Source organism: Trichechus manatus, unplaced genomic scaffold (genome assembly GCF_000243295.1).
Source record: "Trichechus manatus latirostris isolate Lorelei unplaced genomic scaffold, TriManLat1.0 scaffold00129, whole genome shotgun sequence".
NCBI classification, from domain to species: domain Eukaryota; kingdom Metazoa; phylum Chordata; class Mammalia; order Sirenia; family Trichechidae; genus Trichechus; species Trichechus manatus.
In genome coordinates, this window is record NW_004444065.1 from 1,250,835 (window position 1) to 1,275,362 (window position 24,528).

At 39.7% G+C, this 24,528-nt stretch overlaps 1 protein-coding gene across 1 annotated transcript; it reads right to left on the reverse strand.

Moving 5' to 3' along the window:
* Positions 1 to 20,679: 20,679 nt before the first annotated feature.
* Positions 20,680 to 20,981, reverse strand: SPTSSB (serine palmitoyltransferase small subunit B). Its single transcript, XM_004384879.2, has one exon. It carries the CDS (start codon positions 20,959 to 20,961, stop codon positions 20,731 to 20,733), a length of 231 nt encoding a protein of 76 aa, XP_004384936.1. The 5' UTR covers positions 20,962 to 20,981; the 3' UTR covers positions 20,680 to 20,730.
* Between the last annotated feature and the right edge of the window lie 3,547 nt (positions 20,982 to 24,528).

The following is a 24,528-nucleotide window of genomic DNA, read 5'->3' on the forward strand; positions in this document are numbered from 1 at the left end:
GGCCTCACACTACCTGATTTTAGAACCTATTATACCACCACAGTAGTCAAAACAGCCTGGTACTGGTACAACAACAGATACATAGACCAATGGAACAGAGTTGATAAACCAGACATAAATTCATCCACCTATGAGCAGCTGATATTTGACAAAGGCCCAAAGTCCATTAATTGGGAAAAAGACAGTCTCTAACAAATGGTGCTGGCATAACGGGATATCCAACTACAAAAAACTGAAACAAGATCCATACCTCACACCATGCACAAAAACTAACTCAAAATGGATCAAAGACTTAAATATAAAATCAAAAACAATGAAAATCATGGAAGAAATAATAGGGACATTGCTAGGAGCCCTAATGCATGGCATAAACACAATATGAACCATAAGTAACAATGCACAAGCACCAGAAGAGAGACTAGATAAATGTGAGCTCCTAAAAATCAAACAATTATGCTCATCAAAAGACTTCACCAAAAGAGTAAAAAGACAACCTACAGACTGGGAAAAATTTTTTGGCTATGACAAATCTGATCAGCGTCTAATCTTGTAAATCTACAAGATACTGCAAAACCTCAACAACAAAAAGACAAATAACCCAGTTAAAAAATGGGCAAAGGATACGAACAGGCACTTTGCCAAAGAAGATATTCAGATGGCTAACAGACATAGGAAGAAACGCTCACTATCATCAGCCATTAGAGAAATGCAGATCAAAACTACAGTGAGATATCATTTCACTCCAACAAGGCTGGCATTAATCCAAAAAGCAGAAAATAATAAATGCTGGAGAGGTTGTGGAGAGACTGGAACACTTATACACTGTTGGTGGTAATGTAAAATGGTGTAACCACTTTGGAAATCGATTTGGTGCTTCCTTAAAAAGCTAGAGATAGATTCTTGGAATATATCCTAGAGAAATAAGAGCCGTCACACAAATAGATATATGTACACCCATGTTCATTGCAGCACTGTTTACAATAGCAAAAAGATGGAAACAACCTAGGTGCCCATCAACGGACAAACAGATAAACAAATTATGGTATATCCACACATTGGAATACTAGCCAATGATAAAGAACAATGATGAAGCCGTGAAACATAACATGGAGAAAGCTGGAGGTCATCATGCTGAGTGAATTCAGTTAGTCACAGAAGGACAAATATTGTATAAGACCACTATTATAAAACTCAAGAAGAGGTTTAAATACAGAAGAAAACATTCTTTGATGGTTTGGAGGGTGGGGAAGGAGGGTAAGTGTTACTTACTAATTAGATAGTAGATAAGAATTATCTTAGGTGAAGGGAAGGACAGCACACACTACAGGGGAAGTCAGCACAGCTGGACTAAAACAAAGCTAAAAAGTTTCCTGAATACAGTCAAACACTTTGAGGAAAAGAGTAGCAAGCTAGGGGTCTGGGGACCATGCTTTCAGGGGATATCTAGATCAATTGGCATAACAAAGCTTATTAAGAAAATGTTCTGCATCCTACTTTGGTGAGTGGCATCTGGGGTCTTAAAAGCTTGCAAGCGACCATCTAAGATGCATCAATTGTTCCCAATCACCTGGAGTAAAGGTGAATGAAGAGCACCAAAGACACAAGGAAAGTATTAGCCCAAGAGACAGAAAGAGCCACATAAACCAGACACTTCATCAGCCTGAGACCAGAAGAACTAGATGGTGCCTGGCTACCACCAATGACTGCCCTGACAGGGAACACAATGGAGAGTCCCTGATGGAGCAGGAGAAAGGTGGGGTGCAGAACTCAAATTCTGGTAAGAAGACCAGACTTAATGGTCTGGCTGAGACTGGAGGGACCCCGGAAAGCCTGGCTCCTGGATTCTCTATCAGCCCAGAACTAAAACAATTTCTGAGCCAACTCTTCAGACAGGGATTGGACTGGACTGTGGGACATAAAGTGATACTTGTGAGGAGTGTGTCTCTTAGCTCAAGTTGATACAAGAGACTAAACAGTCAGCTTCTGTCTGGAGGTGAGATGGGAAGGCACAGAGGGTTAGGAGGTGGTTGAATGGACATGAGGAATCAGGGGTGGAAAGGAGGAGTGTGCTGTCACAGTGTGGGGAGAGCAATTAGAGTCACATAACAATGTATGTATAAATTTTTGGGAAAAAAAGGACACTATGCTTTCAAAGATTCCGTCCTTTTCCTTTGTAGACAAGTTCTGAATGGGCAGTTTTGAATTATAACCTGTAATTAGAAAACTTTTATCTTTCATAACCATCAGCTAACAAGTAAACTGTAGTTATTTCAGTGGTGTAATTTCAGACCAGCAGGAGCAGGATTATTTTCCATTCCCCTGAAATGACACAATATAAGAATCTCTATGTTTTCTAAACATAAGAATGGACTCTTAAGATTTGCAGAAATTTCCCCCCAGAAATTCTCTGCAGTGAAGTTGTCTGTGTAGAGTTGGGTTATCCCACTGGACCCAGACTATGGACCAGTTTGAATCTGGGAAGAAACAGATACTGCACTTCAACTGGGTAATTCGTCAAGAGTTTTTAAGGAAAGGATCATTTACATAGTTAGGGAAACCTAAAAAGTGTAGTGCACAATCCCAGGGACACCTGATACCATAAGCTTGAAGCTGCCCAAGGAAGGAGGCATTACCAGGACTCAGAGAGGGCTGAGGACAGAAACTCATGGCTCTCTGGTAAGGAGGGAGCTGTGAGAATGAACATCTCACCATTGGCTGAACCTGTCAGGAAGCTGGAAGTTACAGGAGTCCGTTGATGCAATTGATAAAAATCAGCCTTCCCAAGACGTGAAGCAGGTTGAAAAGCGGTAGATGTGGATCTAATGGCAAACGGTGGATGTCCAGTACAAAACAAAAAACTAAGAAGTAGCAGGGCAGCCTGTTTAGCTATTTCCAGAGGAAACCTAATCTCATGAAACAACTGTAATTAATATCAGTAGTAATAATTATAATAAGAACAGTGGCTTTTGTCTATTGGGCTTCCCTGTGGGTGAGGCACTGTGTTCAGCACATTGTATATTTCATTTCATTTAATCCTCACAATATTCCCATACCTAGTATCTTGCTGTCTTGCAGAAAAGGACAGTGGAGGTTTAGAGAAGTCAAGTAACTTGCCCAAGGTCCCGTAGCTTGTAAGAAGTACCAGAATCCAAGTTTTGTCTCAGTTTTTCCAAAGCCAAAGTCATACCCTTTCCCCCGCTGGAGTTATCCCTGTTAGTTACGTGTTTACTTAAACTACTTTTTCACTCAGGCAAGTATAATTTGATAAAAATCAAATATAGAAATTTATAGAGTAAAAAGTTCAGTTTCTTCCTTCTCACCCTGTCCCCAAATCACTTCCCTCCCCAGAAGTTATTACTGTTAACAGTGGTGTGTACTCCTTCCAAACTGTTTTATTTCTAATGCATTTACCTACTTACATGTACATAAGCATATATACAGGGTCAGTTTGTTTATAATTTTCTTCATCTTCTTTTGACTTTGTACTTTTTCCCCCCACTTAGGGTCCTCCCTACTCCCTCATAGTGGCTTGAATTAGTTTATTATACCGTGGCTTAAATAAGGAGCCGTGGTGGCACAGTGGTTAAAGCGTTCAACTGCTAATTGAAAGGTCAGTGGTTAGAAACCACCAGCAGCTCCCTGGGAGAAAGATGTGGCAGTCTGCTTCCATAAAGATTTACAGCCTTGGAAGCCCTATGGGGTCGCTAGGAGTTGAAATTGGCTCAATGGCAGTAGGTATGGAGTGCTTAAATACGTACAGACATATAATTAATTATAAAACTTCCTTGTGTTTCTAGGTTGCACACAACTATAAAACCTAAATAAATTCAGGATACAATATTCCAAAATAAAAACTTAAATTATCAATGTTAATTTACTGCAGTTTAATGTAATTAAAATAAATTTGAGTTTAATGGTTGGGCTTAACAGTAGGCAAATGTGTTTAATTTTTGCTTATTGCCTTGCTCCTTTTGATTTGGAGCGCGATGAACCACCGTTTAAGTATCATCATTTTCATTGTTACTGTTTTTCCTTTTAAACAACAAACAATAAACACTTTTTGGTTCCTATGACCAATCAATATAATAGTGTATGCTGAAAATATTTAAAAGGACCATTTAACAAAAATATTTTCTATGTATCTCTACAACTACATATTCTGGTAATGAACTTTTGCAACCTCATTAGTACAGAGACGGATATATGCTAAGAATCCACTTGCTTCCTGAATGGCACGAGCCACTATTCCATCAAATCTGAATTCCTGAGTATAATATGATGACTCAATTCTGCAACAAATTTGTCCCTCTTAGAACTATTGTTAATCTTTTGTTTATATAGCACAAGATGAGGTCATATGGGCTGCAGTTGCCCTGCATACCTTGGTTCCATTCCAGGCTTGCCTCAGTTATTTTCTCGTTAGTCTTCTCCAGTTAGAGTGTATTATTCTGCACTGCCATTTTCATGATGTCATATCAAAATCTCAATATATAAATTAACTTAAGAAACTAAAGTTTTAATCCATGAAAGTGTCTATCAATTCTAAGTATCCTTGCAAATTTTAAGATTTATCTTCATAATTAGTTAAACCACTTAAGTCCAATAGCAGATATAGAATGTTGTCATTTGGACATTTGGATGTGCCAACACAAAAGCATTCAGCTGTGCCTCTCAACGCATAGAAGTTGAGTGTTATCCCTATAAAATGATCACTTGATGACAACCTGATTACAAAGAGCAGTAAAAAAATGCAGACACTAGAATTAGTAGCTGTTTGTGAGTGGTCATTTAGATGACTCAGAATATGCCTATTTTATTATTATTTTTTAAAGAGTATCAATGGTATGAGAATTAAAAAATTAGAATAATCTCAAGGTATTTATGGATCTCATTCCTTAACCACAAACTTGGATAAGTGAGCATTTCCCAGTTTGAGAATCACTGTGCATTATGTTCTACTTTCCTGCATGAAGGACAAAGGCAATTAGGATTGGGGGCAGGGAGGAGAGAACTGCCGGAGTGGAGAGAAAACAGATCTGTTATCACCAAACTCTCACAGGGTTTTTTTCTGCTGCTGACAAGCTGATGTTAAGAGTAGGATGCTATGGTCTGTGTGGTTTATACCTCCCAATTCTCAGCCCAGGGAGATATTTCTCCCTCCTGCAGACAAGTTTTAACTAACTTCCTTTTTCTTGCCAGACTGATGTACTTCCAAGTCACCCCTCCTCTAGTCTGTACTGTGGTTCGAGGCCCTTTTGTCCTGCTCTGAGGTGTACTCACTCACTATGAAAGATAAGAGGGAAAGCCATAATGGTGGTTGTGTGGCATTCAATGGACTCATAAAGGATTACACTGCTGTTTAACTCATCTAGGTGTCATGAGTGCTAGAAATGTGTTTTGTTCCTAGATCTTTCTTTGGGATTCAATATGAGTACACCTCATTTAAAGGAAAGTATCCCCTGAAAATATTGACTACTTGTTTTCAAAGTAACTGATAGTTAAGAAAAAGGCATCAAATGTTAATTTTCCTTCCTTCCTCCCTCCTTCCCTTCCCCCCTTCCTTCTTTCACCCCTTCTTCACTTTTCTCCTCCCTCCCTTTCTCCTCCTTCTTTCTCCTTCTCTTTTTCTGAGAGGTATTCTTTAGACTAGGGTTAGAGTGGTGGTTCAGTGGTGGAATTCTCGCCTTCCATGTAGGAGATCTGGTTTTGATTCTCAGCCAACGCACCTCATGTGCAGAGACCACCCATCTGTCAGTGGAGGCTTGCATATTGCTCTAATGCTGAACAGGTTTCAGTAGAGCTTCCAGACTAAGCTAGACTAGGAAGAAAGGCCTGGAAATCTACTTCTGAAAATCAGCTAATGAAAACCCTATGGATCACAATAGTCCAATCCACAACCCATCATGGGGACAGCACAGGACAGGGCAGCATTTCCCTCCATTGTGCATTGGGTCACCATGAGTTGGAGGTCAACTCCAGGGCAGCTAACAACAACTACAGCATCCTTTAGACTATCCCCTTTGGCTTGGAAATATAGCATGGCACATTCCTGGGTTGGTAGAGCCAGTTAGTTGCAGAGTTCTGACTAGACCTAGATTTCCAAGACTCCCAGAACTGTGCTGCTCACACTAGGCCCCTGCTGAGGAGAATAAATCAATAATATATTAAGAAATACCCAGCCTTATAAAGACAAATTTCAATTAATATATGCAGAAGGAACGGGGGAAATACAAAACCTCCATTAGGCAAGGAATGACTGTTGGAAGTAAGATCCACAGATGGAAACTTTCAGTGAGTGAAAGTTTAAGGAGAAACAGGATATAAGCATAGTCTCAAAGTATCTCCCCTAAGGTATTTTGTCAACACAAAGGGAAAAATAGTAACTTTACAGTGGACAAACCCAACAGACACCATCTTAATCAGGCGATCAAGGCTAACATCATTGATAGTATCAACATCATGTACCCCCTGATATGATGCACCATGAAGGACACAGCATCACTTCTTCAGTATTCTTGGCATGGATAACACATGGAATTTCAAAGGAAACATTCAAGGCTTGGTGAATATGAGGGAGATGAAGAGGAGTCAAAGAGGACTTGAAGATTTTAAGAATGGATCCTGGTACCATTGACATCAGGAAATTCAGGAGGCAAGGGAGTTTGGGAAAGAAGTATATCATCTGATGTTAAGTTTGAGATGTTGTAAGAGATTCAAATGAAAATGCTTTAGTAATAGTTTTATAAATTCATTCATTCATTCAACCAACCCTTATTTATAACCTGCTTTGTGCCAGGACATATGCTAGATCCTGCCGATGTAAATCCCATGGCATGGATCTTACTCTAAGAAAGTCTGGTAGGAGACAGACGGTACTTAGTGGGTTGCATGTAGACTGTGACAGTAACGAGCATGAAGGACTCTGGGAGCACAAAGGAAAGACTGTTTTCCCAGGGTGCTGGGAATATGGGACTAGAGCTCAGACAAAACACAGAAATCTGGAAATTTTGGAATCACCTGCAAGAAGTAGTAGTGGAAGCCTGAAATGGCTCAGTCCAATTTTAATGAAAGAAAAAAGGCAGAAGCTCAAGGATTGAGTTCTGGTGAGATTCACACTCAAAGAACAAGAGAAAGTGGAGAGTCAATGACAGAAAGGAAGAAAGTGCTGGAAAATTGGCAGGAGAATATGTAGCATGTGATATCACAGATAGTGAAGAGTGCTTCAAGGAGAAGGGAGTTTGCAATTGTTTGGAATTTGAAACTGCTTTGAGGGGATAGTTTTAGTGGAGTGGAAAGGGTAGGAGTTGGAGAGTAAGCCAAGAGGAAATGAAAGCATTCAGCACTCTGGTAATGAAGCTTACTGTCTAAAAGGAGAATTAGCATTAAATAAATTATATCACCAAACCCAAACCCATTGCCGTAGAGTCGATTTCAACTAATAGCAACCCTGTACGACAGAGTGGAACTACCCCATAAGGTTTCCAAAGCTATAATATATATATATTGTGAATTTGAATTTTGTTCTACATTTTTGTCCTGCTGTGTCTGGGACTGTTTTTTGTGGTTCCTCTCAGAGCAGTTGGTGGTAGGAGCTGGGCACCATCTAGTTCTTCTGGGCTCAGGCTGATGGAGCCTGTGGTTCATGTGGTCCTTTAGTCCTTTGGACTAATATTTGCCTTGTGTCTTTGGTTTTCTTCATTCTCCTTTGCTCCAGACCGGATGGGACCAGTAGATGTATCTTAGATGTCACTCTCGGGTTTTTAAGACCCCAGACGCTATTCACCAATGTAGGATGTAGAACATTTTCTTTATGAGACTGTGTTATGCCAATTGACCTAGATATCCCCCAAGACCATGGTACCTAGCCGTCAGTCACAACAACTCAGTCCCTCAAGATGTTTGGCTGTGTCTAGGAAGTTTCTATGACTTTGTCTAGGACACATTGTGCTGACTTTCCCTATATTGTGCACTCTTTCCCTTCATTAAAGTTGACACTTGTCTACTATCTAGTTAATGATTTCCCCTCCCCAACCCTCGCCTCCCTCATAACCATGAATGATTGTTGCTTTCTATGTATAAACCTTTTCATGAGTTTTTATAATAGTGGTCTCATATGATATTTGTCCTTTCGTGGTTGACTTATTTCACTCAGCATAATGTCCTCCAGATTCATCCATGTTGTGAGATGTTTTGTGGATTCATCATTGTTCTTTATTGTAGTGTAGTATTCCATTGTGTGTACGTACAATAATTTGTTAATCCATTCATCTGTTGATGGGCACTCCTAGGTTGTTTCCATCTTTTTGTTATTGTGAATAGTGCTGCAATGAACATGGGTGTGCGTATGTCTATTCATGTGATGTCTCTTATTTCTCTAGGATATATTCCTAAGCATGGAATTGCTAGATCATATGGTATTTCTATTTCTATCTTTTAAAGGACCATTTTACATTCCCACCAGCAGTGAATAATAGTTCCAATCTCTCTGTAACCTCTCCAACATTTATCATTTTCTTTTTTTTTTTTTGACTAGTGCCAGTATTGTAGCGGTGAGATGGTATCTCATTATTATTTTGATTTGCATTTCTCTAATGGCTAATGATCATGAGCATTTCTTCATGTGACAGCTAGCCACCTGAATGTCTTCTTCTTCTGTTCATATCCTTTGCCCATTTTTAAATTGGATTATTTGACTTTTTGTTGTTGAGGTGTTGAAGTACTCTATAGATTTTAGAGCTTAGACCTTTGTTGGGTATGTTGTAGCCAAAATTTTTTTCCCAGTCTGTAGGTTCTCTTTTTACTGTTTTGGTGAAGTCTTTTGATAAGTATAAGTTTCTGATTTTTAGGAGATCTGAGTTATCTACTTTGTCTTCTGGTGTTTGTGCATTGTTAGTTACGATTTGTATACTATTTATGCCATATATTAGGGACACTAGCATTGTCCCTATTTTTTTCCTCCATGATCTTTATCATATTAGGTTTCATATTTAGGTCTTTGATCCATTTTTAGTTAGTTTTTGTGTATGATGTGAGGTATGGGTCCTGTTTCATTTTTTTACAGATGGACATCCAGTTATGCCAGCACTATTTGTTAAAAAGACTATCTTTTCCCCATTTAATGGACTTTGGCTCTTTGTCAAATATCAGCTGCTCATAGATGGGTGGATTTACATCTGGGAGCTCCACTCTGTTCCATTGGTGTATGTATCTGTCATTGTATCAGTACCAGGCTGTTTTGACTACCATGGCTGTATAGCAGTTTCTAAGATCAGGTAGTGTGAGGCCCCCCACTTTGTTCTTCTTCAATAATACTTTTACTTATCTGGGGCTTTTTCCTTTCCATACGAAATTGGTGATTTATTTCTCCATCTTGTTAAAGAATGCTGTTGGAATTTGGATAGGGATCGCATTGTATCTGTAGATTGCTTTGAGTAGTATTGACATTTTCACAATGTTGAGTCTTCCAATTCGTGAGCATGGTATATTTTTCCGTTTATGTCGGTCTCTTTTGGTTTCTTGCAATAGTGTTTTGTAGTTTTCTTTGTATAGGTCTTTTATGTCCCTGGTTAGATTTATTCCTAAGTATTTTATCTTTTGGGGGGCTATTATAAATGGTATTGGAGCCCTGGTGGTGAGTTGATTAAGAAGTCAGCTGCTAATCAAAAGATCAGCAGTTTGAATCCACCAACCACTCCTTGGAAATCCTATGGGGCAGTTCTACTCTGTCCTATAGGGTCGCTATGAGTTGGAATCGAATCCATGGCAATGGATTTGGTTTTTTGGTTTAGCCAATGGTATTGATTTCTTGATTTCCTTTTTAAAGTTCTCTTTGTGGTGTAGATGAATCCAACTGATTTTTGTATGTTAATCTTGTATCCTTCCACTTTGCTGAAACCTTCAAGACTTTAATCCTTATGGAAGCAGACTGACACATTTTTCTCCCAAGGAGTGGTTGGTGGATTTGAACCTCCGACCTTTAGGTTAGCAGTTGAGTGCTTAACCACTGTGCACCAAGGCTCCTAAATTATATCACAGATCATGAAAAATTGCAAAAGGAAGACATTGTGCTATTATGGGATTTGTGATCATTCAAAAAAAGGTTGTGCTCAAATTCACCTTTGTCCTGTGAAAGAGGGTTTGCTAAACAAATTAATAGAGGGAAGCTCATGACCCCTCTATGAAAAATGTGCCCATTTGCAGAGAGCTGTGCAAATGAGAACACTGGGCTTGTTCTAACATTTGAGGCCACTCTAATGTGGGCACTGACTTCAGGTGGCAACTTGTTCTGCTCCCCTCCTGAGTTTTTCAAGTCACCTTTTCAAAGTCCAGAATGGTGCCAGGAACATGCTCCAGAAGTGTGGAGCTGGTGTTTAGCACTGAACCTGGGAAGCTGGGTCAAGTTGACTAAAGGTTCCCTACCCCTCCAACTCCCATGGGCAGCCTAGTATTTGTTATCCCCAGGTACTCCTTACCCAGGAGTGGGAACCATGGAGTTGCTAGGCAGCAAACCCTCCAGCCTCTGAGGTTTGTTTCTCACTTTAACTTGATACCCTATTTCTGTTCTCCAGAGCTATTAGCTCCTGATTGATTTTCCTTTGTGCCCAGATCCTGATCTTGGTTATTAACACCAACCTGATAATCTGAAATCACCTCTGACCTTTGCTCTAAAATGGTTTTTTGTCTCAGAAAGCAGGGGCGAATTAACCAGTAAGCAAGGTACACACAGGCTTACATTAAACTTACATTAATGTTTACTTGCAAATCTGTAGTGCACAATTTCACATGGGTTTCATCACATTAAAGATTGTGTAATCTGTCTCTTGGGAAGTATCAGGCTCCCAGCATCCTGATAGGTTTTGTCATTTTGTCCTGCTCCTCATCTGGGAGGCAGGTAACCCCAAGTTTCCAGGACATATGATTGTCTTTAAAGCAAATGACTTTTGAGCTTAGTTTGAGTGTTCCATTATGATAATTAACCCAGAGCCATCCTGGTGCAGCTCTGAAGAAGTGAGACGTAATCGTGCGTCTTGGCGTTTCTTCTGGGAGCTTCTGAGTGCTCTAAAGTCTAACAGATAATTGTGACTTACAAGGCTTGTCTCTGGAATAAAGTTGCCATCATGGTCAGGTTAAAAAATTATTCATCATTATAATAAATTTGAAAAATATGACTATTAAATGAAAGGCAGGATCATCAAACCAAAAACAAATAGACACAGGATTACAGTGCATCCCTTTTAGTTCTTTCTCCAACCGGTGTGCTTCCCTGTTGGCACATTATTTGTCTAGAACTCACTAAAATGGAGCATCTTTTCTCTCACATCCTCATGAAGTTATCAGCTTATTACCTTTGATTTACTGGTGAGTCTGTAGCTCTCGACTGTGAGAGGGAACTATTTCCCTCACTCTGTGGTGTTCTGAAATATTTTCTCCTTTTCTAATCAAGAGTTTCATTAACTCTTTCCCTCCCTTCTTAACAACCCAAGAATATCACTTGGAAGTGACATTTTAAGCCTTTCATATGTAAAGCAAGTTACCACAATTACACAAAGACTGAATTTTATTTTTGCAAATAATTTAAGGTTTTCTTTGTCTTTTGGGAAGGAACAGTAAACTTCATTTTTAAAAGGTTATATTTTGGGAGTAAAGAAATATACCCAATTGACAAGGGGGTACTTACATTAGAAAATAAACTGATTTTAATTGCTGGTTTTAATGTGGTGAGTTGCTATTCATCCTTTAATATGAAGCTCAAGCATTACTTCCATAGGAAGCCGTCTCTGAATCTCTTCCACTCCCAATGAATCGGTATAAACCGGGACTGATCTGGGCCAACCAGCATGTATGGTCACCCTATATAATGTTATGTCTAATCTTAATCAGAGTGTTTACCACATTGATTGGTCTCCTATAATCACACAGAATCACTAGATGATAGAATACCACACACACAAAAAGCGTGGTATACGATATGCCTTATCTGGGTGTTCAGAAGAAGGTGACGCTTTGTCCAATGGTTAAATGCATTACCTAAGAAGCAGACTGCTTCTGTTCAAATTCCAGCTCTCTTACTGGCTGTGTAACTTCAGCAAGTCAATTAAACAATCTGTGTCTCAGTTTTCCCCATATGTAGAATGGGGGTAGTAATTGTACCTACATCACAGGGTTGTTGTGAGGATTAAATGAATTGCATATGCAAGATGTTTAGAGCAGTGCCTGATACTTAGTAAATGCTGTATAAATATTAGCTATTTATTGTTATGGCATGTGAAGAAAACAAAAATCCTCACAACTGAACCAATAAATAACATCATGATAAATGTGAAGAATATGAATTTGTCGATAATTTCATTCTGCTCGGATCAATAATGTCCACAGAAGCAGCAGTCAAGAAACCAAATGACGAATTGCACTGGGCAAATCTACTGCAAAAGACCTCTTTAAAGTTTTAAAAAGCAAAGATGTCACTTTGATAGCTAAAGCGCACCTGACCCAAGCCGTGCTCTTTTCAATCACCTCACATGCATGCAAAAACTGGACATGAAAAAGGAAGACAGAAGAAGAATTAATGCATTCAAGTTGTGGTGTTGGTGAAGAATATTGAATATACCACAAATTGCCAGAAGAATGAACAAATCAATCTTAGAAGAAATACAACCAGAATACTCTTTAGAAGCAAAGATTTTGAGTCTTTGGCTTGTTTACGTTGGACACATTATCTGGAAAGACCAATTGCTAGAAATGGACACCATGGCTGATTCGGTGAAGGACTGGTGAAGGCGAGTGTAAAAATGACTCGTGAGGGCAGCGTCTGACCTCCTCTAACTTCACAGCGGGGAAGAAGAATTGAGATCAACAGCCCAAGGCTGATTCCTATGAGGTGGAGGTCAGACATGGTTCCTTTATTTGCCATCTTTACCAATTCTGACACCAACCGTTACTCCCACGGCACTCTCTACTTCTCTTCTGGGTTCAATAATTCATTGCAATGGCCACACAGGACTTACAGACGATACTCACAATTATGGGGTTTGTTAGGGAAGTAACAGGTTACAATTCAGGTTCAGGATACAGTTCTTCCATCAGGACGGCCCCTTCTCAGTCATGCTCACAGGCATGCCTCTCTGGCCCTCAGCCTCTGCCCTACTCAGGGCAAGTGTTAAAAAGCTCTTTTAGCTCAGCTGATAAGGGCCCAGAGGCACCCTACTCTACCAGCAAGCCTTCTCCCTGAGGGCACTCAGCTTCTCATTCTGTGGGCCAGGAAGCCCAACACACCATCTCCTTTGGTGTCCTGTTGTCATTTCTCTGCCAGCTTGTCTGCCACTGTGTCTCGAGAGCTATGTCTCTGTCTCCTGGCTCCAGGATCTTCTCAGTTCAGGAAAACAAGGTTCAAAGAATGCACACTCTCCGCTCCTGGCTGTTCCTCCTTGGTGGTGGTGAGATCCTCTCTCTGCTCTGGAATTGGCTGTTTTTTAAGCCTAGCAGAATGGCAAAACTGACCAATTCCTTGGTGGGCTGCCATTATCTTATTTGCACAGTCCCATCCAATCACTTGGGTGGAAGTTACAAGACCACAGTGAGAAAGGCCAGACAAAAGCAATACATTGCACCTCAGTGAGGGAGGTCTTCTATGAGATAGATTGACACAGCGGCTCAAACAATGGACTCGAATATAGCAAGGATCATGAAGATGGCTCAGGACCGGGCAATATTTCGTTCTGTTATCCATAAGGTCACTGCGAGTTGGAGCTAACTCAATGGCAACTAACAACAACATTGTTATGGCATGAGACTGGCCTAGTAGAAGAGGTAGAATTTGAAATGGAGCTGAAGGATAAGAGTGACTGGGTAGATACAGACAGACTGTCAGCATGTGTATACATTTTCATATGGCTGTGAAGATCAGCAGTTAAGCTGTTGTAATAGTTGTTTTCATTTTATTCCTACTTATCTCCATTCACCATATTGTGTTGGGAAAGTAATTCTCTGGTCACTGGCCCAGTAAACTTAAACTCCACTTTCCTCCCCTGACCTCATGATAGACACTAATATGTTGATAATGGTATCATTTCCAATGAGCAGATATAAACTCAGAACTTTTCTCAGCCCAGCACTCTAGGGGAGGTCCTGCTGGTAACGGGAGTAATGAATATGATAAAAACAATGCCATTCCCAGTTGAAACCCTCATTTCACAGAAGAGGAATCTGGAGCCTTGAGAAGCTGAGATACCTGCCCAAGGCCACACCCAGCTAGCCAGAGGAAGAACTAATACATGGGTCACTCCACTCTATGGTTGGTGTTTATCTTTCCATCACATATATCACTTGGTTAGCTTAATTTCTAATTAAAATGGTTTCTGCCATCAATGGTGAAGCCTTCATGGCAAGTATCTGTATGTGTATAACAGTGAAAACATATAGCTAAAACTAATTAAACAAAAAGGACATGAGATACAGTCATTTATCCATGTGGCATTCTACAACATGATTATAAAATGCATAAAGCCTTGCATACTCCCCAGCAATGCTGACGGTTCTATCTATCTGGCTTAACCCAGTTATTGTGATATGATCTTGTATTCAGGTTGCAAATGAAAAAGCTCCACCAGGCTCTTCAGCAGCATAGTGAGTGTACTTTAGAACTTCATGTCTGTGAACATGAACTGTGATATTTTACTGCTCTTAAATGATACATGATGAAATGATTGAAGACATCATTATGTGGAACGAAATCCAGTGGGGAGTGTGATGCTGTTAACTATTTAGCACCTCAAGCTCTTATGGGAATGTTAAGCATTTTTACTGAAGAAAAGTAGGGAAGCGATGTTTGTTTGAAGACTGTATCTGGAGAAACGGTAGTGCACTGACCATATCATAGACAAGTTTAGTGTGCCAGGCAAGTTGGTGACAGAAATAGAGTATCCAGCTCTAAGCTGGATTTTAGTGAGTTAATCAGTATACACTGAAAGCCTGCTAAAGTGGCACTCATTCTTGACATTAGAATCTCCGGGTGAGCTTTTAAAGCCTACCATGCCCAGACCCTCCTCCAGTGATTTCTATTTAATTTTTCAGGGGGTGGGGAGCATTGGTAGTTTGAAAGCGTCCCAGGTGGTTCTAATGTATGCAGAGTTGAGATCTTGAAGAGCAAATTAGCTGCAGATCTTTACAAATCCCTTTCGATCCATTGGAATTGACTTGATGGCAACGGATCCATCCCTTTCAAAAATGCTCATGTTGGGATTCCTGTGAGAGTAAATGTAGGAGCAACAGGTAGGAGAATACAATGGAGGGACAGTAGTTTCCCCGAATCTTCACCTACCTGTTCTAATGAAAAATCATGTCTGGAATGTGACCTGCTGCCTCCTAACCTGGAATCGTGGCAGAAAAATGCTTTTGTCAAATTAGCCTGATCAATAGCAGATGCAATCAACATGACTAAGTGTTAGATTTGCCACCCAGTGCCAAAATCAACCCATGAAAATTCTGACCCACTAGCAGTTCCAGTGTACAACTATAGACTATTTCTTAATGCCACCGTCAACTTTACAGCAAGCTTTAAGCAAGCTATATGCGTCAGGCTGTGGCTCCCCGGACCTCGGGCACCTTGCTTTAATTTAACCCAACACTCCCGAATAAATGATACTGAAAAGGATAAAGGAAATTGCTCCTGCTATGAGAATAATCCCCCAAAAAACCGTTGCCTTCGAGTCGATTCCAACTCGTAGCCACCCTATAGGACAGAGCAGAATTGCCCCATAGGGTTTCTAAGAAGAGGTTGGTGTATTCAAACTGCCCACCTTTTTGATTAGCAGCCATAGCACACTGTAGCTCTTAACCACTGTGCCACCAGGGCTCTGCTCTAAGAATAGAGAGTGGAAATTTGGCAACTGCACTGATGGGATGGCCAAACCCCCATGTAATCCCTGGTTTATCCAACAGTTTGTAGATGGGCCCTGCAAAACAGCCTCAAAGACAAATTTCAAACCCAGATCACCTATGTGCAGCCAGGTGTATGCCCCCACTAGCTGGGGGTTGTTATCTGTGTGCAACAACCCAGTAAGTGAGTCATAGCTTAATCAGATGAACAAGAGCATTCCCTTTCCAAATAACGATACAGGAGCGGGTGTGCTTTGTGCCCCTTCAGGCTGCGTATTTCTGTGTGGAGGTACAAGGCATCCAGAATTCCTAACCCCAAACCCAACTCCCAAACCCTTTGCCTGGGCAATCCAATGTTTAGATGGCTAGAAAATGACTGGACAATGTACCCTGGGACATCTTAGTGTAACTTTCGATATTTACTCGTATAAATGAGAGCATACACTGGGCACCTAGTTTAGTCCTGACCACCTACCATCGACAAAAGAGAGGCCTCAGTGTGTGGAGAGAAGATTGTGGCAAGTCTGGCCAATGCCACCAAATCAGTAAGTACTGAGGAGAAGGTTACTCTTTTCTCAGATCCCTGATTTGGCCAATGGGAATTGCACAACTTAAAAGCTCAGTCAGAAGTATGTCAGTGACCATGGAAGGAATAATCCGAGATATGGTTACGACCTTTCAGGCCCAACAAAAGTCCCTTACCTCCCTAGTTAAAGTAGTCTTAGCCAACGACATAGCCCTTGATTTTAACTCAACAAGGTGGAGTCTGTAAAGTTATTAATGCCTTGTGCTATGTTTGGATAAACACCTCCAGTAAAGTAGAACTAAATCTACAGAAGCTACAGGTGACTCCAAAGGACTATTTAACTGGCTCACACAACAGCCAGGTTATCAAACCATACCACCTTCACCTTATGATCTTAGGCTGTAAGCTATCCAACGGTTACAAGAGATGGAACCTTAAACTTTTTGAGCTGCCCCATCCCAGCTCACTGCCCCTTCTCAGCAGAAGGCAGTTCAAAGTTATCGCCCTGTCTCCCTTTTCCCAGTCTTGCCACTAATAACTGTTAGTGTGAAAAGAAAAAGGAAGGGATAAGACAAAGCTAGAGCCATTTTCTTAAAATCATTGTCTCCTCAGGATAGCCCCTCACCCAACCCATTTCCTGAAATTGTTTTTCTCCTCAGAATTTCCTTGAAAAGAAACATCCACAGGCTGGCTGGAACCAGCTGAAACTGGTCCTGCCCTACATCTTGGCACTCCAAATAACCTTTAGCTCATTAACGGCCTCATGCAGGGTGAATTCTCTGCCCCAGGGTGGAGAACTGACATGCTAATGAACAAAAATGGCTAACTTCCTCCTGCGAAGGGAATCAAACCCAGGCCCTAGAAAATACTTACTCATTCTGGAATGCTCTGCACCTGTGCGTGCGTCATCTTGTATTTTGTAACTGATCTTGCCTATATAAACCAGCCTCAACAAGCTGCCTGTGAGCAATCTTGGAAGGCACTTAGTCCCAAATGTCTCTTTGGCCGGCCAATCAATAAAGTTACCCTTCGTTCTTCCCAACTCAGTCTCTGTCTTTTTGGCCCCCGAGGAGCCATGCCGAGCAGGACCAGGAGTTCCCGGTAACAAATATGTGGAAGACTTCTAATAAATTTTTGAATGTACAATAAATGCTTGAATGAGAGTTACTCTTTAGATCAGCAGCCAGAACCTATCCATTTTAAAGTCGGCCAATTACAGATACTGAGCTTCCTTGTTTTCTTGTGGACACAGGGTATGGGAGCTAATGTTCCCTAGGGTATGTATCTGCTAAACCCTGTACCAGGTTAGACACTGGAGCTAGAAGGTTAGATATTGGGGATTCAGAAATAAGGGCGAATTTCCTGCCTTCAAGGAACACATACTCTACTAGTAAGAGGACTTAATTTGTTAGTGGTGGAAGAAGAGTGGAGTAGAGAATATGGACTTGGGAATTTTCTTTTTTTGTACATGCAATTTATTAATAAAGACTGATAAGTGTTATCTTGATGTTAAAACTGCCTGATTTCTTAACGTGTGTGTGTGTGTGTGTTATTGTTCTTGCACAAGCAGATAAAACCAATTTTGATTTGGCCAATATCAGTGAAGATATATTTTATGATTTATAGTTTAGTAAGTGACTAATTGAAGCTCATTAGAACTATGGAACTTTTAGCTTCTTTTTTTTTTTAATTCTGTTCACAACAATGAAATACCCAAGTAATAGAAGCAAAAGAAAAGCCTATAAAAAGTGTTTCTAATCTAGGCTAACAGTGGTCAAGGTAAAGTGCATTCTCTGGTCTAGAAAATCAACAGAGTAGGCAGAGCAGGTTTTCTTCCCCATTGCCTGCTGATAGCTGTTTTCCCAAAAACTGTTTGAGCAGCCCTGATGGTGCAGTGGTTAAGAGCTTAGCTGCTAACCAAATGGTCAGCTGGTTCGAATCCTTGGAAATCCTACGAGGCAGTTTTACTCTGTCCTATAGGGTCGCTATGGGTTGGAATCGACTTGACGGCAACGGGTTTGGTTTTTTGCTTTATATTTATTATTTTGATTTCTCAGAGGAAATGCTTACCTTCAAAGCGACACCCTGGGGCAGTGCTATGCAATCATCCTCTATTAAGCTTTACTGTGTCTATTCATGTTTATTTTAACCCTCTTACTTTTAGAAGATTCTGAGAAGATCAATGCAGTATCTTTGTGACTGAATTCCAGGAGTGCTTAGCAAGGGTCCATGTATATGAGGGTGCTGAATCATTGTAAACTGGGAATGCATCCAAGTTCATGCTTAGCTGAGAATCATCTATTAAATATTTAAGAGTCAAAGCAATCTTTCAAAATAGGCATGTGTGTCTGGGCAGCATAGAAATGGGTGAGCACAGCACCCCAGGTATAGCCACAATGGTGGCATCTGGGACCTGCACTTGTTCCTTCAGTCTTGGCTGTCTCCTCATGTCCCTAACCCTTTTATTTGGTGAAGTTCTGCTTGCTAAGATGTTGGTGACCCCCATTTCTTTATCTTTCATTTGCTCCCCTTGTCCTCCCATGGGCTTCAATGTGGCAAATACTCGCAGAGTCCAACGTGGCCCTGACTTGGATTTGCATTTTTGCTGCTTTTAGTAGCTAAGTGATCTTGAAGAAGACAAATTTCTAAGTTTCAGGTTCCTTACCTCTAAGTGGGAGACCTTAATACCTACTTCAACATGTAAAACGTGTCCAGCACGGAGCAGAACCTTGATAAATGTTAGCTCTTGCTCTACCATTCTAAGAACAGTTGCCACATTTGATTAGTAAAAAACACAAACAAACAAACAAAAAACCCAAACCCCCTGTCCTTGGGTCGATTCCAAATCATAGTGGCCTTGTAGGACGGAGCAGAACTACCCCATATAGTTTCCAAAGCTGTAAGTCTTTACAGAAGCAGACTGCCACATCTTTCTCCCATGGAGCAGCTGGTGGGTTTGAACAGCTGACCTTTTGGTTAGCACCCAAGCGCTTTAACCACTGTGCCACCGGGGCTCCTATTGGATTGGTGAGGGAGGATAATTTTGGGCAAAATATGAATGTAACAACCAAAATATTTAGTACAAAACAAGGAAAAAGCAAATCTGGAGGTGGCTATTTTACTTATAAATTTAAACATAATTTGCAAAAATCAAGTACATATTCAGATCTGGTTTCTCTTCAAAACGTGTTTTTTTTTTTTTTTTTAACAAACATACAAATTGATTTGGCACACTAAACATTTTTCTCTAATTCCCCTTGGAAAAATTTTTTTCATAACACAAACAACAGTGCAAATATTGTCCAAAAACAATTTGCATTTTTACTCTCCAGAATTAATAGCATAATATTTTTTGGAGGAAAGAAAAACTGCAAAGCTTGGTCTTTGGTATTCACATTTGATTCAGCAGTATAATTGAAAACTTGTATGTTTTAAAGGTAAACACTCTGAAGGAAATTTAATAAATTTTGTTCTGCTCTGCAAAGGAGTCATTATATCAAAGCATTTAACTGGAGCTATCGAGTTCCTGCTGGTAGACTATTATTTCCAGCCTGTTTATTAGCTTTCCTTCCTGTAGCCCAATACATACTTTTTTCCCCTCTCCCTCCACTGAGTGAAAGCGCAGAAAGAAAGCAATTTCTTCTCTCTTTTTTCCTCCAGCATCATGCAAGTCAAGGCAGCATCACAAGTCAAGATATCTGAATTTACTTTGATTATATTTTGTTTCTTATAGTTATTTTGTATCATAATACTTACTTGGTTATCTAAAATCAACTTTGTTGATTCTAAACTATAATAAAGCCAGACGTTTAGAGGCATTTGAAACAATTCATGAACCATGTCTGAAAGGAGATAATTGCCTTTAGCCCATTCTTTTGCATTTGAAATCAAAGAATTTTAGGTATTGGCAGTTTACTAGAAAATAAGACTTTGAGGGGTCCATATAATTTATTCATGTGTTTTTACACATTATAAACAAGAATAGGATACTTCTGACAGTAACCTATGATTTTTAAAAATATATTCGTTAATGCAGAATCGGTATTGAGGGAGCATTTTAAATATAATTCTGGTAGGTACCCTATGAGTCAGATTTCCAGAAAATTTTTATATGAAATTATCTTTATTTAAAAAAAAAAATCTGAAGTCATAGATGCAAGTTAAGAGAATATAGTATGTGAGGTAAAGTACTCCAGACAGGATACAAGGGTGCATAGAGAAGAGAGAGCTTTCTGGGTCAGATAGTGAAAGAAGACACAGTATTTGCACAAATCAATAAGTTGTAAGCAACAGATAAATATACAATGCCATTTCACAGAATGCAAATAAGATCAGTTAGAAATTGTACTATGTAATCCACATATTTTTGAGAAGAATTCCCAAGCCAGGCGAATGTGGATTGGGATAAAGACATAGGCAGTGTATACCACCATAGCAAAAATGGTTAGTAAGATGGTATTGAACATAGATTGCTCCCAGGGCTCCAAGACAGCACAGCAACTAATGATTTGGTATTGATAGTAGATCCAGGAAAAATATTCCTTCACACGCCTGAAATCCATGGTCTGCTCCTTCCAGCTGCAGAAAGGCTGACCTGTTAATGAAGGCAACAGATAAGAAGAAAATATAATAAGGAACCAAACACAGAACCTCCCTAGATTTTCATGATCTAAGCATGTTAAATAAAACCTTTCAGAGAATGTTAAAGATCATTGAATGGCTTATTAATAGGAATATTATATAGAAAGAATACATAATGTATTAATAACAGAAGTTAATAGTATTACCGCTACTACTATTACTACTAAAATTAATAGCAATAATATTTGCAACAGTAATATTTATTTAATAATGATAATTGCTAGCAGTAATTCTTGTGACAATATCTAAAAATTGAGACTAATCACATTTTTTAAACCATGTGTGCAGAGAGAGATAAATGTGAACCTTTCTATTTCTTACAACATATATTCTGGCAGAGGTTTAAAGAATGGTGTGCAGAAAAGAGTTAACATAGCAAACCTGAGGCTGCTATATTTAGAAGGGCCTGCTTGCAAGGCTGATCATTGGCTGGTGTCTGGGAACTTGGGTTTCAGAATGTTCCCTCCATTCTTAACTGATAAGGATGATTCACTATGCCTAGACTATATAAGCAATGCAATTTATGGTAACCACCTACTTTCTTCTGGGAGTCTGGAATTTTGGTAACTGCCAGGCAAAGGGTGCCTACATGAGTAGCCCCCAAAAAACCTTGGGTGCTGAGTCTTTGATGGGCTTCCCTGGGCAGAAACATTGCACATATATTACTGCATATTTTGCTGGTAGAGAAAGAAGCATACTCAGTGTGTCCACTCATGGGAAGGAGAGAGCATTGGAAGTCTGTGCATGGATTTCTCAACATTCCACCTGTGCCTTTTTTCCTTGTTGATCTTGTTGTATATCCTTTCTCTGTAACAAACCTTAGCTTTGAGTGAAAATATATGCTGAGACGCATAAGTCCTTCTAGGAAATCACTGAACGTGTGGGCAGTCTTGGGGATCCCCCCCAAAAATAGCAAGACAGAAGTGTACCTTTGGGTGATCATTTGTTTTTTGGATAGAGAACTTATGAAAACTATATAGAAATGTTTTGTTGGCCTTCAGATTGGAACAACCAGATGAAAAATTTCCCGAAACGAACAACATCTATCATTTCTTAGAAAGATTCCTGATAAGATTTTGCAGACTTTTATGTCATGGTGGGTGTGAATGTTCAGGAGGGGATACAGGCTCACCTTTATGCCTGTTCTGCTTACTCCTAAGAATGGTGCCACATCAGTGAAGTCCATTTGATACTTTTACTATTCCAGTCACAGTTAAAATTGTAGGACAATCATGTCTATCTTCTGACCTGGAAATGTCTCTCTTTTCTTTAATCCTTCTTTGAGTAAAAGCAGCATACTTTTGCTCCATAAGACTGTAGGCTCCTCAGGCTATGGAGTGACACTCACTGATCCTTTCCTACCTGGATCATAGAACAACACCTAGCAGACAAGCAGTCTTCAGTAAATGTTTGCTGAGTGAATGAGTCAATGAATGAATGCCAACTTAAAAGATAATAATAGCAAACTTATAGTCCCAAACTAAGTGGCATATAGTTACCTATTGTTGATTTTCACAAGCTTGGCTTTGACAAGAAGTAATCCTTCTGATTCTATCCTGAAGTAAAATGCTGTCAGTGATAGGATATATCCATATGCCTACAAGGAAGACCAGTTAATATGACTACTATTCAAATTTATGAACCAACCAATAAAGCCAAAGTTGAAGAAATTGAAGACTTTTACCAACTTCTGCAGTCTGAAAATGATCAAACATGCAGTCAAGATGCAATGATAATTACGGGTGAGTGGAATGCAAAAGTTGGAAATGAAGAAGGATCAGTAGTTGGAAAATATGGCCTTGGTGATAGAAATGATGCTGGATATTGCATGATAGAATTTTGCAAGACCACGACTTCTTCTTTGCAAATACCTTGTCTCAACAACATAAACAACTACTATACACGTGGACCTCACCTGATGGAATACACAGGAATCAAATTGACTACATCTGTGGAAAGAGACAATGGAAAAGCTCAATATCATCAGTCAGAACAAGACCAGGGGCTGACTGCGGAACAGACCATCAATTGCTCATATGCAAGTTCAAGTTGAAGCTGAAGAAAATCCAAATGAGTCCACAAGAGCCAAAGTATGATCTTGAGTACATCCCACCTGAATTTAGTGACCATGTCAAGAACAGATTTGATGTGTTGAACATTAATGATCAAAGACCAGACGAGTTGTAGAATGGTATCAGGGACACCATACATGAAGAAAGCAAGAGATCACTAAAAGGACAGGAAAGAAACAAAAGACAAAAATGAATGTCAGAAGAGACTCTGAAACTTGTTGTTGAATGTCAAGTAGCTAAAGCAAATGGAAGAATTGGTGAAGTAAAAGAGCTGAACAGAAATTTCAAAAGGTGGCTTGAGAAAACAAAGTAAAGTATTATAATGACATGTGCAAAGACCTGGAGTTAGAAAACCAAAAGGGAAGAACATGCTCTGCATTTCTTAAGCTGAAAGAACTGAAGAAAAAATTCAAGCTTTGAGTTGCAATATTGAACGATTCTACAGGGAAAATATTAAACGACGCAGGAAGCATCAAAAGAAGATGGAAAGAATACACACAGTCACTATACCAAAAGGAATTGGTCGACATTCAACCATTTCAGGAGGTAGCATATGACCAGGAACTGATGGTACTGAAGAAAGAGGTCCAAGCTGCACTGAAAGCATTGGCGAAAAACAAGGCTCCAGGAATTGATGGAATACCAACTGAGATGTTTCAACAAATGGATGCAGCGCTGGAAGTGCTCACTCGTTTATGCCAACAAATTTGGAAGACAGCTTCCTGGCTGACCAACTGGAATGGATCCACATTTATGCCTATTCAAAGAAAGGTGATTCAACAGAATGTGGAAATTATTGAACAATATCATGAAAATCACATGCAAGTAAAATTTTCCTGAAGATCATTCAAAAGCGGATGCAGCAATACATCGACAGGGAACTGCCAGAAATGCAAGCTGGATTCAGAAGAGGATGTGGAACCAGGGATATCATTGCTAATGTCAGATGGATCCTGACTGAAAGCAGAGAATACAAGAAAGATGTTTACCTGTGTTTTATTGACTATGAAAAGGCATTCCACTGTGTGAATCATAACAAATTGTGTATAACATTGGGAAGAATGGGAATTTCAGAACACTTAATTGTGCTCATGAAGAACCTGTACATAGATCAAGAGGCAGTTGTTCAAACAGAACAAGGGGATACTGCGTGGTTTAAAGTCAGGAAAGATGTGTGTCAGGGTTGTATCCTTTCACCATACTTATTCAATCTGTATGCTGAGCAAATAATCTGGAAAGCTGGACTACATGAAGAAGAATGTGGCATCAGGAATGGAGGAAAACTCATTAACAACCTGTGTTATGCAGATTTCACAACCTTGCTTGCTGAAAATGAAGAGGACTTGAAGCACTTACTGATAAAGATTAAAGACCACAGCCTTCAGTATGGATTATACCTCAACATAAAGAAAACAT

Coding starts and splice junctions, on each gene's coding strand:
- SPTSSB (XM_004384879.2), bottom strand. CDS start 20,961: ATGGATTTCAGGCGTGTGAAGGAATATTTTTCCTGGATCTACTATCAA.